General features: G+C 37.2%; 5 protein-coding genes and 1 long non-coding RNA gene across 8 annotated transcripts in view; 4 read left to right on the top strand and 2 right to left on the bottom strand.

Annotated features, from left to right (window-relative positions):
* The window catches only part of LOC124330855 (teneurin-m-like), an 88,044-nt gene extending 86,389 nt beyond the window's left edge, over window positions 1-1,655 (bottom strand). The window contains exons 1-3 of one of the 2 annotated variants that reach the window (XM_046788753.1): window positions 1,562-1,655; window positions 1,203-1,282; window positions 886-1,002 (exon numbers count right to left, since the gene is read on the bottom strand). The gene's annotated coding sequence lies outside the window, so the exon portion shown is untranslated. The remainder of the gene's footprint in view (window positions 1-885; window positions 1,003-1,202; window positions 1,283-1,561) is intronic. The other variant, XM_046788752.1, reaches the window with a different exon arrangement.
* LOC124332025 (structural maintenance of chromosomes protein 2-like) overlaps window positions 1-13,491 on the top strand; it is a 324,380-nt gene that overhangs the window by 144,240 nt on the left and 166,649 nt on the right. The window lies entirely within an intron of this gene.
* The window catches only part of LOC124337859, a 639,313-nt gene that overhangs the window by 566,514 nt on the left and 59,308 nt on the right, over window positions 1-13,491 (top strand). The window lies entirely within an intron of this gene.
* LOC124336885 (ganglioside GM2 activator-like) lies at window positions 2,093-3,199 on the top strand. Its single transcript, XM_046790782.1, has 4 exons — window positions 2,093-2,379; window positions 2,456-2,605; window positions 2,665-2,841; window positions 2,900-3,199. The coding sequence occupies exons 1-4, from the start codon at window positions 2,209-2,211 to the stop codon at window positions 3,047-3,049; spliced, it is 648 nt and encodes a 215-aa protein (XP_046646738.1). The 5' UTR covers window positions 2,093-2,208; the 3' UTR covers window positions 3,050-3,199.
* LOC124336873 (ganglioside GM2 activator-like) lies at window positions 3,514-6,335 on the top strand. 2 transcript variants are annotated; one of them, XM_046790769.1, is made up of 7 exons: window positions 3,515-3,708; window positions 3,780-3,929; window positions 3,988-4,167; window positions 4,231-5,096; window positions 5,339-5,485; window positions 5,587-5,659; window positions 5,754-6,335. In XM_046790769.1, the coding sequence occupies exons 4-7, from the start codon at window positions 5,058-5,060 to the stop codon at window positions 6,026-6,028; spliced, it is 534 nt and encodes a 177-aa protein (XP_046646725.1). In that variant the 5' UTR covers window positions 3,515-3,708; window positions 3,780-3,929; window positions 3,988-4,167; window positions 4,231-5,057; the 3' UTR covers window positions 6,029-6,335. The 2 variants fall into 2 exon arrangements, with proteins under 2 accessions (XP_046646716.1, XP_046646725.1); XM_046790760.1 differs by lacking the exons at window positions 5,339-5,485; window positions 5,587-5,659; window positions 5,754-6,335 and having other exon boundaries at window positions 3,514-3,708; window positions 4,231-4,704.
* Window positions 6,099-9,333, bottom strand: LOC124334173 (helix-loop-helix protein 11-like). Its single transcript, XM_046789028.1, has 10 exons — window positions 9,202-9,333; window positions 8,714-8,885; window positions 8,557-8,653; window positions 8,289-8,490; window positions 8,000-8,195; window positions 7,653-7,927; window positions 7,298-7,594; window positions 7,042-7,231; window positions 6,898-6,973; window positions 6,099-6,834 (listed from the first exon to the last, which is right to left on the bottom strand). The coding sequence occupies exons 1-10, from the start codon at window positions 9,288-9,290 to the stop codon at window positions 6,728-6,730; spliced, it is 1,701 nt and encodes a 566-aa protein (XP_046644984.1). The 5' UTR covers window positions 9,291-9,333; the 3' UTR covers window positions 6,099-6,727.

The raw sequence follows: 13,491 nt of genomic DNA, 5'->3' as shown, positions 1-13,491 counted from the left end.
GTGAGCTATAAATCGTGAAGCATGAAATTAATTCCCAATGAATTATTTTCTTACTTTCAGTAGCTTTAAAGGATTCGGTGACGCAAAAGTGATCCTGTTTGGCATCCAAGCAAAACAAATAGTACGAAGCGGATGCCAAAAATACAAGATGCAGAGAGATGTGTTTTTGGAGAAAATACCAACAGGCGGATGAGATTTCAGCGCGTTTTAAATGAGGTTATTTTAGGCGCCGCAGAGAAAAATAAATTCGCAACCGACAAATGATTGGAAGCAACCATAAACAATATCAAAATAAACTAAAGCATAAACACCATTTAAATGGAACGTCACATTTGGTGCCGTCTAGTGTGCAGGTTTCAAACTCGATTCAGCACAAAAACACCCAATTCAAAAAAGATAATTTCGAGTTAAACTCGGGAGCGATTCGGCAATAAAAAATAGCCGGTGACAAAAATCAATTGCCAAAATGAGGAAGAAGATATGAAGCGGCCCATAAAATGTCTTCATTTTAGCGGAATTGATAAAGAATTCGGTGGGAAGCGAGACGATTCTCGAGTTGTCGCCCATTGAATAAACTGTTTTAAAAACATTGTCCAATTGTTGTACCACAATACAAGTTCTTCTCTTGTATTCTTCCATTGTCTTTTCTTTTGTGGTTTTACTATGTGATATGTTTTCTGTAAACAATATCTAGGAAAAGCGAAGCGAAAAGTTGGGATTTGTTCTTCTAACAACACAGAAGCCATCTAGCGACCAAAAGTTGAACGCCAATAGTTCTCAATTCAAAAACGATACCCACATTGATTCAGTGCTCATACTGACGATACATAGTAAATTCATTTGCATCCTGCTAACTAAACGGAATAAAGAAATAATTTCACTCACTATTTAATTCCGATTGTCTCGAGATAGCCGTTTGGCGTTTGCTTCCACGTTCATGATGACCACGATGACTAATCACCAAACTCAAGTTCCTCTTCTCCATGTTTGGTTACTCAGTTACTGTAACAAAGAGGAAGTGAGTATTAAACTCAATCATATCATTTAGAAAAAACATATTTCAAAAAAGTTATTAAGAGATATTGACGAAACAATTGATGACTGCTTGATTCCCCTGGTTGATGACCTCTATCCTAATACTGCAGCTATGTTTCAGTGTATCATCACATTACACGAATACAAAAGAACATGTAAGGATTTACCTGAGTAGGTTTTGGGCTCCTCCTATCATCCTGGGTTGGTACTCTGGATATCTGGACTTCATTTTTCTTCGACAAAACACCTGTTGGATACAGTGAGTATTAACTTAATTGATGAAATTTACCTACACTCTACTCAATTACAATTCAATTTTCCATATAATTATATCACTTAGTATTCTCATCAAAACCCACGTTATTAATTATTTCATTGCTTGAATTCGACAACACGTGGTATGCCATACAAATGTACAAACAAAATTGTGATGGTTTAATATGACAGCTGATTTTAAAATCAGTGAAAGCGATGAAATGAGAAATTCATTAATACTTCTTCCAATTTTATATCTTTAAATAATTACCAAACACGTTGGGGAATCTCTAGGAGAGTACAAAGTAGCACCTTGCACGACGTGGACGACTTTTAAACTGACTCATCACTAATCATCCACCGATCAACCAATCGGTTTTCTCGATTTCAGACAATTATGCTAATCTATTGCTACGCTGCCATTTCTATTTTTCAAATCGTATCAGTGGAATCGAAATTTTGGCGGGAAATAAAACTGCATTGTTTTATCACAGATAAAGACCACCGTGGTCTTTTCTGTGAGGGATAATGTTGGACCCAACGTCCTATTTTTGAATGTAATTAGAGTAAACTGAAGTTCTCAAATAAAAAAAAATTGTTTTCATAAGCAGGTGTCCAGAGAGGGAACTATGGTCATTGAACTTGCGATTGATTTCGGTTTAATTTCTAAAAAATATGATAAAAAAGCCTTAACACTCTTATTTTCGCCTTATCTACTGATTACTGGTACTGTATGCAAGCCTCTGGATAGCAACAAACAAGTGCGTTTCCGCCTTTTTCTTCAGGAGGCAATTCAGGCAACGCTGTTCAGATGGTCAAACTTGTTTACAAATTATCAGCTGGTAAAATTTAGATTGTGTTTGTTTCGTTTTTCTTTACTTTTACTTTCGTTTTAGTCGACACTTTTATTTTCATGAAATGGATATAAGATGTGCCTTTTACGTGTTGTTTTTTTTTGTGACAATTTCCAATGGGCTCGGTCGTTTTGAGTCTACGTCTCGATATCTAATGCAAGTTATTCGACGTTTGGATGAAAAAATTACAACTGTCGAAGTTGTAGAATTACAAAAACAAGGAGCAAATCTTAAGGTAAGTCCATATTAAATTGGTAATTTATTGCTATCTCACCTCCACAAATAATAACTTCAAATTTATCATGTTTCAGCTAAAGCAATTTGATTGGGTTACATGTTCAGGACCTGATGCTTTGGCTCACATCAATGAACTTGATATTTCAGATCCTCTTTCAATACCCGGAAATATCACTATCACAGTTGACTCAGTACTGAGCTCAGATGTTCAATCTCCACTCAAAGTTAGTATCATTACCAACTGTACATTTTCTCAAATCATTAATTAACTTATCTTTAAAAGGTTGCTGTAAGGGTACAAAAGAAGGTGGGATTTTTTTGGATTGATGTCCCTTGTATTGATAATGTTGGTTCATGTGACTATGAGGATCTATGTGCCATTATTCCCTTTCCACCTGGTGAACCATGTCCTGAGCCATTTTTATCATTAAATTTGCCTTGCAACTGCCCAGTTTCAAAGGTATTTTCAGCAGTTTCTTTTAGTTGAATTACGATGCTATATTATTTGATACGTTTAGGGGGACTACGTTTTAAAAAATAAACTAGTCCATATTCCGGATGAACATATCCCACAGTTCCTGGCTCGCGGACAGTACAGTGTCCAAGTTCAGGCTTCGATGAATAGTCAAGAAGTGGTTTGTTTTCAATCTAAATTTGCCTTAGTTTAAAAACATACGAAGTGTCTATATCTTTGAATAACTAACGAACTCTATAACTAACGAAATGTTGCCATACAATTTTAGCCTTAATTTGTGGTTTAAAAATTGCGTTTAAATAATATTATTGGCATTACAATACAATGACTGACTTGCCATTTACTATTCCTTTCTTCCATCCAAATCGTTTTTTCTTCTATAGAAACTCATGCGCACAGTAAGGGATCAGATTGTAGGAAATCTTACCTCTTCTGTGAACTTTTTGCGATTGATTTCTAACTTTTGAGAATAAAAAATCCAAAAGTCTTGTTACTCTCGCCTTATCTATTGGCTGCAATTAACCAACAAATGCGTTCCTGCCTCCCCTTAGGAGGAAGCGGTGTGGAGATAGTCAAACCTCAAATTTGCTTACAAAGTATAGCCTATGAAGGTTTATATTTGATTAGTGTTTCATCCTTTCGTCTTTCCTATTTAGTCGACACTTTCATTTTCTTGAAATGGGTATCAGATGTGTCTTTTACGTGTTGGTTTTTTTTGTGGTAATTTTTTATGGGCTCGGTCGTTTTGAGTCTACGTCTCGATATTTAATGCAAGTTATTCGACATTTGGATGGAAAAATTACAACTGTCGAACTCGTAGAATTACAAAAACAAACGGCTATTAGTTTTAAGGTTAGTCCACAATGAATTGTTTTGATAATTTTTCTCCCACAAATAATACCTTCAAATTTTTAATGTTTCAGCTTAAGAACTTTGTTTGGGATACGTGTTCGGGACCTGATGCATTGGCTCGCATCAATGAACTTGATATTTCAGATCCTCTTTCAATACCTGGAGATATCACTATAACGGTTGATTTTGTGCTGAAAGAAGATGTTCAATCTCCACTAAAAGTTAGTATCATTACCAACTGTACATTTTCTCAAATCATTAATTAACTTGTCTGAAAAGGCCGCTGTAAGGGTACAAAAGAAGATCGGATTTATTTGGATTGATATCCCTTGCATTGATAATATTGGTTCGTGTGATTATGAGGATCTATGTGCTCTTATCCCCTTTAAACCTGTTGGTGAACCATGTCCAGAGCCATTTTTATCATTGAAATTGCCTTGTGCCTGCCCTTTTTCACAGGTATTCTCAGCAGTTACTTTTATTAGTTAAGTAATATATTACTATATTATTTTACACATTTAGGGAAACTACGATGTAAAAAATTTTCTAGTCCATATTCCTGATGAACCTATCCCAGAAATCCTTCTCGGCGAGTACAGAGTCCGTTTTCAGGCTTCGATGAACAGTCAAGAAGTTATTTGCTTTACATCTGAATTTGTCATAGCGTAAAACATATACCCGGAACTTGATATATTGCCATACTCCTTTAGTCTTAATTTGTGGTTTTAACAAGCTTTTCTTTTATACTAACTGATTCGCCATTTAAAATTTTTTTTATGACTTCAATCCAATGTTTGAATTACTGTTACATAATAAAGCAGATACAGACTATAGGAAATAGGAGGTATTCAATACAAATGTTATTTGTCTGCTATAAGGAAATTGTAAAGAAGTTCAAATTTCAAATTCCTGTTTTTGAAATATGTGTTTTTAGAACGTGACACTGTTGCCAGATATAATTTATGATTCTGATCTGCAGTGCCATCAAAGTGAAAAGCACAATATAAAGATTGTAACTGCTCGATACAATTTTGTAGTCTGGAATTCTAGAACTTAAAAGAATGAGGGGGAAAAACTCAATCTAAAATATATGGCTTGTTCCCTGCCTGGCATTGCCATATATTTCTTGGCCATGCATTGGTTAAAGGCGGTTTAAATTATGTGGCTTCTCTTATGGTGTCGTCATAATGAAATGGGATACCTGTTCTGGGCTCTATTGTTTCCGCCGTAAAGCTTATTTACATTCCGCTCGCAACTTGGGGCTTTAGTCCTTTCTCACAGTGTAGTGCCCAATTTCCAGTTTGTCCTTAGTCGCAGTCGTCGTTCTACTGCTGGTGGGAAAAACGGAAATGCAGCAGTCAAGCACCTTACTGAATTCAGCTTTAAAGGTAAAAATAAATTATCTTGTAAAAGTAAAATGCTCTATGTAAAATACAGGACCTTTAATGTTGCTCGCAATAATATCGTTTTTTCAGCCACGTAATGTGAGAGAAAATTTAAACGACTATCGTTTTATGACGGACAATACACACGTAATGACGCGTTTCTAAATTTACTGGGCACTATCTTTTAACATGCGGCTATTGTGGTTGTTGGTGGGTTGAAATAACATTGCATAAAATTATCGCAGGCAATCTTCTTTATTCACTTGGTCTTCACGACATGGGGACTGCAATCAGATTGGGCACCGACGTCATATTTCTTCTACAACCTTCTCTTTTTGATGGTTCTCTTATGGGGAGTACACCAACGAGAATCTGAGCAACCTATTGTCATGGTAAGGTTGTTTCAATTAGAAAATTTGTAGACATAGTATATCAACTTTTTTAAATTATCTCGAAAAGTTTTCTTTTTAATTGCACAGCCATTATTTGTTAGGCTTTCTACTTTGACATTATTTGTTTTATCTTGGATATCGTGAACGTTGGCGTGTTCTTTCCGTCAAGATCAGGTATTTACCGGAACACCAGACCATATAGAATACTTAAAGATATTCTCCTAGCTTGTAAACGATCGTGCATAATAACAATAATTTCAAACCTTAGGATCAACTTCAAGACGATTCAGTGCTGGAATGGCTATTGTGAACATGCTGCTGCGTCCATTGACCGCGTTTTTCCTTTACAAAGTTATGCGCGAAAGGAATGCTCTGTACGGAGGATCTGCTTACCAAGATAGCGGTCTGACAGAAATTTTCGGCAATCCAGATAATCGTCGTGGACGCTATCAAGATATGGGCCACGTCGCAGCGCCATCACAAGAACTGCGAGCTGCAGCTGCCGCTTCCGCTGACGAGTTAAACACTTTACAGAAAGTGTGATTGTCTTGGGATCCAGAACTATTCCTTTCATATTATTCTGTATGATTTTCTCACGTAACACTTTTTTCCGTAGCTAGTAGCGTTGCGTGCTGTTTCACTCAATCATAGTCTCTAGTCATAGGCATAACCATTTTCCTACTCCCAATCTTCCAGTATTAACGCTCATTTCGAGCAATCCTCTCCTTATTGTTCTGTGCTCCCTCCATTCCAATACTGCAAAAAAAAGGCGAAAAATTAACTCCAAGTAACCTGATTACTGTACACTATTTCTTTATGAATGATTAAGTACAGATTTTTACAACCTCAAGTTATCTCCGTGTTGAGTAGGTGTCGCTCCAATAGACTGCAATAAATTACCTAAATTAAGGTCAACACCAACATATCTAAAAACAAAAGGGTTACTGGTGTTAACAGTCATAAACTTTCCTTGCTGATGGCTACAAATATTGTAAGCATTTGCGTGTCAATTCTTTATTTCAACAAATTCAAATATTCGCAATGCATTAATTCGATATGATTCATACGAGCACGTAACTGAGATACGCGTGCTTAGATGAGAATGAAACAAAAAGCTCGAGGACATCAAGTCAAACAAATAAGTGCTCCTTTCGCATCCGTTTTAATTGTCCGAACTCGCCATTTAATTGTTAAATATCGACACCTCAGTGATCCTATAGCACCCATTATTAGGACAACGTTTTAAACTCGTTTAACGATGATAACGTTTGGGCCGTGGACCATTTCTCCATCATCCAAGACGTCACTATTTGTATCCACCTCTGCCTCCGTGCTCACAGTAATCATTTCTAATCAAAGAAAATCTAACTTAGTACAATAAAAAGAGTATTTGGGATTATATCAAAATTTACCTCCGACATCTTGATCCTCGGTAATAGTTAACTGCATAGGGTGTTCTTGTTCATCCAATCCGTCTTCCGATTGAAGCTGGATAAAGCGCCAAACATTAAGTGAAGTACTATACCAAAGAAAAATAACACGGACAAATAACTTACCTCGTCTTGAGCACTTGTGACGACCAGACTGCATCCTATCGCTTCACCTTCTGTATCGATTTCAACTTCCACTAATTGACCTTTGCGAGAGCCAGACGCATCATCATTAAAAAGGTGATCGCCTTCCAAGTGACGAATTGCTTCAACAATCGTTTCAAGGTTCTGTCGGGAGGTGGCAGCCAGATAGGATCTAATAATAGGTTTGAGGAACATGAATTCAAGTGTTCCATGTTATTATGTAATAAATAAGACTTACTTGCTGTCAGAACTAAAAGGCGTGTCAATGTCAACAAATGTCACTTCTTCTCCTGCATGCTGCAACACAATCGGCGAAGAAGATCCATCACCGTGGGCCAAATGAGACAAATGAGCCAAGTGAGGTGGTAATTGGAAAGATAGTACAGGAAGAGAGGATAACGGCAGACTGCTAGCGGGGGAGGCCGGCCCTCCCGCCATGGAAAGACTTAACGCCGGAGATGGAACTCGGGAAGCAAGTTCAACTTCCACCTTCGGTTCGGCCATCATCGCTGCCTCTAGTAAGCTTCCTGTGCGACTGGAGAAATGAAAAATACTTTAAGTGAAAGCTGGGCGAAAATTTAGAGCTCGCATACCTATTTGGGCGATCATCTAGAACCAGATGGGCAGGTAAGGATGTCATCATATTGCTCTGGGTATTCATAAACTGAACTTGGTTGTGATCATTACTGGAACTAGGACTGGCAGTGCTATCTCTCCTGTTTAAGCTAGGAGACATTGCCGCTGTAGTGACCACACTTCTCCGGGCAACCGAGGTAAACCTTTTATTATTATTCCATCGTTGATTAGAGTTACCGGAGGCATTGCGGGCAGCACTGATCAAATCGGAATCTTCGTCATGGGCGTCCGACTGGAAGGCAAAAGTAATTTAAATTCCGAATTAAAAAAAAAAAATAATATAATCTAACGCGTAATGAATTACTTTAAACATTTTTTGAGGGAGATTAGGTTTCCTTCCTAGAATATGAGCTGTAATTTCTTCGGAATTATCAACTTCGGGAACATCTATCTGCAACTGTAGCTGAGCTTCGAGCGCATGTATTTGCTCTTCGAGTTTCAGGCGTAATTTTCGTTCCGATTCCAGAAGAGCTTTTGATTCATTCACTTCTTTCCTTAATCTAATAATACAAAATAAAAACATTGTGAAATAAAGGAATCTCAAAAACTGATAAAAAATGGATTCCATTGCAATAATTGTAAGCAGCTGTTACCTATCAACAGCACGACTATAAGCTTCCCCTGAAAGCATCCCTTTTCTTTTCTCTTTTTCAAGAGGAACTGGATCTTGGATTTTCTTCTTGGTAGAGACCCCAGAAAGCAGCACATCTTCACCACCAACTGTAACTTCAGACATATTTTCTGGAGAAAGGGGAATTTCTGTGGATTCTGTAAGGTCCTTGCTTTTGAGGGGGCCTATGAAAATAAAGGAATTTAATATAATAATGAGAACAATTTTTTAGACTTAAAACACAAACTTACCTAAGAGACGTTTCAGGTGGCAGTTTTGAGCAACTAGTCTTGTCTTTTCTTGTTCTAATTGATAAATGTATTCAGTCGTTTGTTGTAGTATTGCCGCCTAGTTTGGAAACACAAGTTTATAGAGAAATGAAAATTTTTGAATAACTTTTGATTATACCTTGCTTAATTTCTCCCCTTCACTTTGAGGAAGCAAAGTTCTGAGTGACTGGAAACCAGAATTTATGCTCTGCATTCTCCGCCTCTCATTTGAGTTGGCAATCTCTCTGCGAACACGCTTCTCATCAACCCAACCCCCCTCCATGGATTCTTGTGGAGAACTATCACCAAGACTGCACCAAAAGCAAGAGAAAACATTTTATAGCCAAACTTGACATATGCAAATTAAACAAATTCCTTCAGCTGAGGCATTCAAGATATTTGATAAGCAACTTGGAAATGAACATGGTAGTTCACTATATACAAGAAACACTTTAGATCTTGTAATAACATTAAAAACTAATACACCATCTGAATAAAAACCGGATTTCGAATTTAAGTCATCATCAGCTGTTTTGAGAGATAATAGCGTGAAGGGGCGGGGGGATTGAAGAAAAAAAAGAAAAGCAGGGAACATCAGCTGTTTCTATAAAGCGTATTTAGTCGAACCTGCATAACGAGCCAATAACTTCCTCGTCGTGTCGTAGCACATCATCGTGCCGGCGTTTATCTCCGGCTTTATTGAACATGATTGACATTGTCTTTAACTTCACTGTCCAACATAAAAAGAAATCGTTTCGAAAAAACTTGAATGTACTTGGCGTGTTTTGCTGTTCTAGTAAACAACGCCGTTCACTTAATGGCGGCGGGCGGGAAACCAGTCTGGTGTCGACTCCTTCCAAGTTTATTTGGCTTGCAAAATACTGTTGTTCACTTGAAATGAGGATTATACTGAGGTTAGAAAACTTTTAAGATGATTCTTAACACTTGGAAATGCTCAGTTAAATGTTTGCATAAAATATTGTATTTCTGTAATTTTTAGAACTAAAGTAGGTGTGTGTCTCGAGAATCGACTCCTTCTTCTATGGTGGAATCGACCAATGAGATTGCAGACATTTTTTTATAACCATATGGTTTCTTGAAATTGATTGACATTTGTAATCTTTTTGAGTAGAGTTTTATGTTATTGCCCAAAATGTGCTAATATTCTTGAAGTTGTATTTAATTTCTTTAAATCGTGACGCTTCTTTTCCATTCCATTTCATGGTAAAATTTTATCTGTGCAGACCATAAAATGTTTCTTCCCATTTTGTTAAATATTGAAGTCTAATGAAATTTTTTTCTAAACTAGGCAAATAGCAACGAAGATTACAATTTGCTGGCTCTAAAGTGTCGTCGAGGCCCAAAAGAAATTCTTGATGTGGCGTGACACGTTCATTTCCCACGTGGCCACGTGTGAAATTACTTCGTAGCAGCAGGATTGACAGCACTCCAAGATGGCATCGATCGACGACATAACACATCTTTCGGTAAGTTTATTCAATCTATTTCTCTTTCTTCGTAGTATTTCTTCAATTATCATGTTCGGGGGCAACAGTTTAGATTCATGTTTTGTTTTCCTGGATGACCTATATCGCATTATTTGGTTTTTTGTGAACAAATGTTGCCATTAGCTGTATGATTGATAGTCGCGTTACGCCTTTTCGTTTCTATTTGCGGCCATTTTATATTGAGTTTCTCTGCGTGATTACTTTTGCAGATAACATTTGCAATTGTAATTTTTTGCTTTCGTATTTTAGAAATAATACTTCTGGGTGATGATTAATAATGAAACCTTCGATTCGGAAGTTTTGCTTTCAAAATTGGTCGTCATACTTTTTCCAGTTCTTGTAGAAGGGTTCGTTTTAAAATCATAAATTCATGACAGAGGGGGTTTTCGGGGAATTTTTCCAATCAACAACTTGTCGAGTGCCTACTACACAACATCTGCGATGATTTCATCTTTTTCTCGAATCGTCGATCATTTCTAATTAAGAGAAGACAACTTTTTGAAGATCATTCCGTTTGAACTTTTTATTTTTCATCATCTTGAATAATAATAACACTTGACAATGAACTTCTTTTGCGTCGAATTGATAAGAAAGGACGACCTCATAACGGAGTTCTAAATCCGTGAAGCACGAATGAGTCAATTATGAAATTATCAAGAGTCAGTTCCTCTATATAAAGAAAGCAACACAGCCCCATTTACCTTTTAATAACTGCTACTCCTTTATTCAAAACTCCTGAGAAGCATGTTATCAAGTCCAAGAATAGGTATAAAAATTGTAAAAATTCCTAATTGGACCTCTTGCGAAATGGAGCGATTTTAATAGCAGCGTTTGGCCTTTTCTCAACTCAAACATGTTATTTTAGATTCCACTTTATTTTTAGCCTAGAGCGGTTTCAACAGCTATTCATTAGGTCATCAACATTTATTGGAACCGTTAGTAGCTAGTTTACGTAATAGATCGCTGGCAATATCGTTCAATTTCCGGTCCTATAATCGCGTGTCTGTAGGTTCTGAGAATTAAATATGTCTTGTATGCACAACCAAGGACCAATTTTCACGAGTTCGTTAACATTTCTTGGATAACGATCGCTCTAATTTTTTTGTTGAAGTTTTCTTTGCCTTTTCTTTTTGATCTTTGAAAAAAGAAATGTGCAGTATCGTCACGTTTTCGTCCATTACACAATGGATGTGGGCCGACGGAATAACTGTATCATCCCTATCTCATGCTGATTCCAGTATCATCTTTAACGCCAAATACCATCTAAAAGGAAACTGTTGTGGGGATTACAATTGAATATAATCGCGTAGCTATATCTTATGACCTTGGGACGATAATAAAAACACACAGATATGTGTTATGAGTATAGACGTATGCACAGCCGACACGCCAAAGAGCTTCCGTTATTCAACGTGTACATAGCGGTGGAATTCGAAAAAAGTAAAATACCATGAATTATAATGTGTATAACTCATAGGGACGGCAAGTGCTCGTTATCCACACCACCACCAGCAGCATAGGACCCTCATTCTTTTTCGCACAAGAAAGGCGAAACAACATATGGTGGAAAGAACATTGGTGGCTGGCTGGATGGCTGGCCGACTTTTTTGACTGAATGACTTTTACCGTTCGTTATTGTCGTCTCCTAGGACCCGGTAGATTCAAACAGTTTTTCGACTTGGAAAGTGACCTCAAGCGACGAAATGTCCTTTACTACCTTGTCAATAACGTTCGTAAATATTCCCAGTAACTGTTAACATTCTTTTCGTGCGACCAATTTTGAAGGACCCGTTTGATTTAAAACTTTTTTTAATCAGTTTTGAAACTTGTTTTGAATTATATCGATCCGAGTTCGTTATCGGAGAGATCAGATCAGATGCAAGGGCGTTTATATGAATTCGGGAGAGTTACCCAAAAGTTGTTTTGGCTGCCAACATTTTAGAGAAATTGAAAATTTTTTACCGTTGGTTCTTCGAATTTTTTCTAGTCCCACCAAGAAAATGAACGCAATGTCCATCCGAGCTAGGAAATAACTTACAAAGTCTCGATCATAAGTAGAAACGACTTGTCACTCACAACAAACCGCAGGATAACAACATCAAGCGTTGGATGAGAAGAAGTTGCTTATTCGGTCCACATTCTAATTTTTTCTTTTTTGACAAAGTGAAAGTCTGGAACTCGTTTATTATGTTCGTTTACCGAGCTGGAAAGAGAGAAAAGATGATAAAACCATTAATGCGCTTGTAATACATGCGTAATTACAATTGTCGAAAACACAGTAGAGCTGTCCCTCCAATGGAATTCCAATCGTGCGGAAATATTTGTGCAGTCATCATCCTCTTGAAGAAGAGAGAGATGCAAACACAATGTTGCTTTATCTTATTGCCAAAAAGAAAAATGGATTCAGGTTATACCAGGGGCTTTCCATTGCTGACCGACATTTGGGTATAAAGTATATACCTAGATAATCTGAGAAAGTACTTATTGTGTTGTATAGTATACAGTATCACTACTCCCCCGTTCTCTAACCTATATTATGTGCGTTTACTATGGATGTATAGAGAGTAATTTTTCCGAAGACAATTGTCTGATTGGGAGGCAAGTTGCAAATCTTATTATCAATAATACAATATGACGCGTAAAATGATTTAGACGTTCCCATAAGGTAGAAAAACTGGGCTATGGCCATTGTTGGCTAAATCAGCGAATTAAAGGCTCGTTCCGCGTGGGAAAAAGATTATTGCGAGCGCAATCAAGCTTGGCACAATAAATTTCTGAAATATCAGAGCAAACGAACGAAAGAAAGAAAGAAAAAATCCCCGGTGTTAAATTCTTAAAGGCACAGCGATAAACCTAATAAGTTAACTAATCACTTCACGGACAGGCAATAAATAAGTGGACACAACCTCAATCTATTTAACAAGAAAATAGCCATTACAAAACTAGTCGCAGTAGCAAACCGAGTCACTCTAGAAAAACAGGAAATGATTGAACGACGTGTCAAAAATCCCTTCTTCTGGTCTAATAAATAAGTGTGACTTAAAAGCGGCAATAAATAACGATCAAGACAGATTTTCAAGATCAATAATTTGCCATCCGAAATTGTTTCGTGTAAAGGCTTTAGCCTATATTTTGCGGCAGATAAAAAAATAGGCCGACTTGTATAATTAAATAACAAGTCAATTGGCAAACGTTAAAGAAAATAAAGTTACGAGCAAGCGCCGATGCGCAGTTAGACCTCGTAACCCGAATTAGATATCGTTTTGAATTGCGGTCACTTTTTCTTCTTCTCGGTATTAGCCCTATACGTAATAGTCTGAAACGTCCAATTAATTGAGCTGCGCTGCATGCATGTACGAGGCGTATGTATAGATATAGTATGCGCATCAAAGACTCTGCTGCTGCTGCC

Source organism: Daphnia pulicaria, chromosome 1 (assembly GCF_021234035.1).
Source record: "Daphnia pulicaria isolate SC F1-1A chromosome 1, SC_F0-13Bv2, whole genome shotgun sequence".
In the NCBI taxonomy this organism is placed as follows: Eukaryota; Metazoa; Arthropoda; class Branchiopoda; order Diplostraca; family Daphniidae; genus Daphnia; species Daphnia pulicaria.
This window is presented reverse-complemented; position numbering and strand designations above follow the sequence as displayed.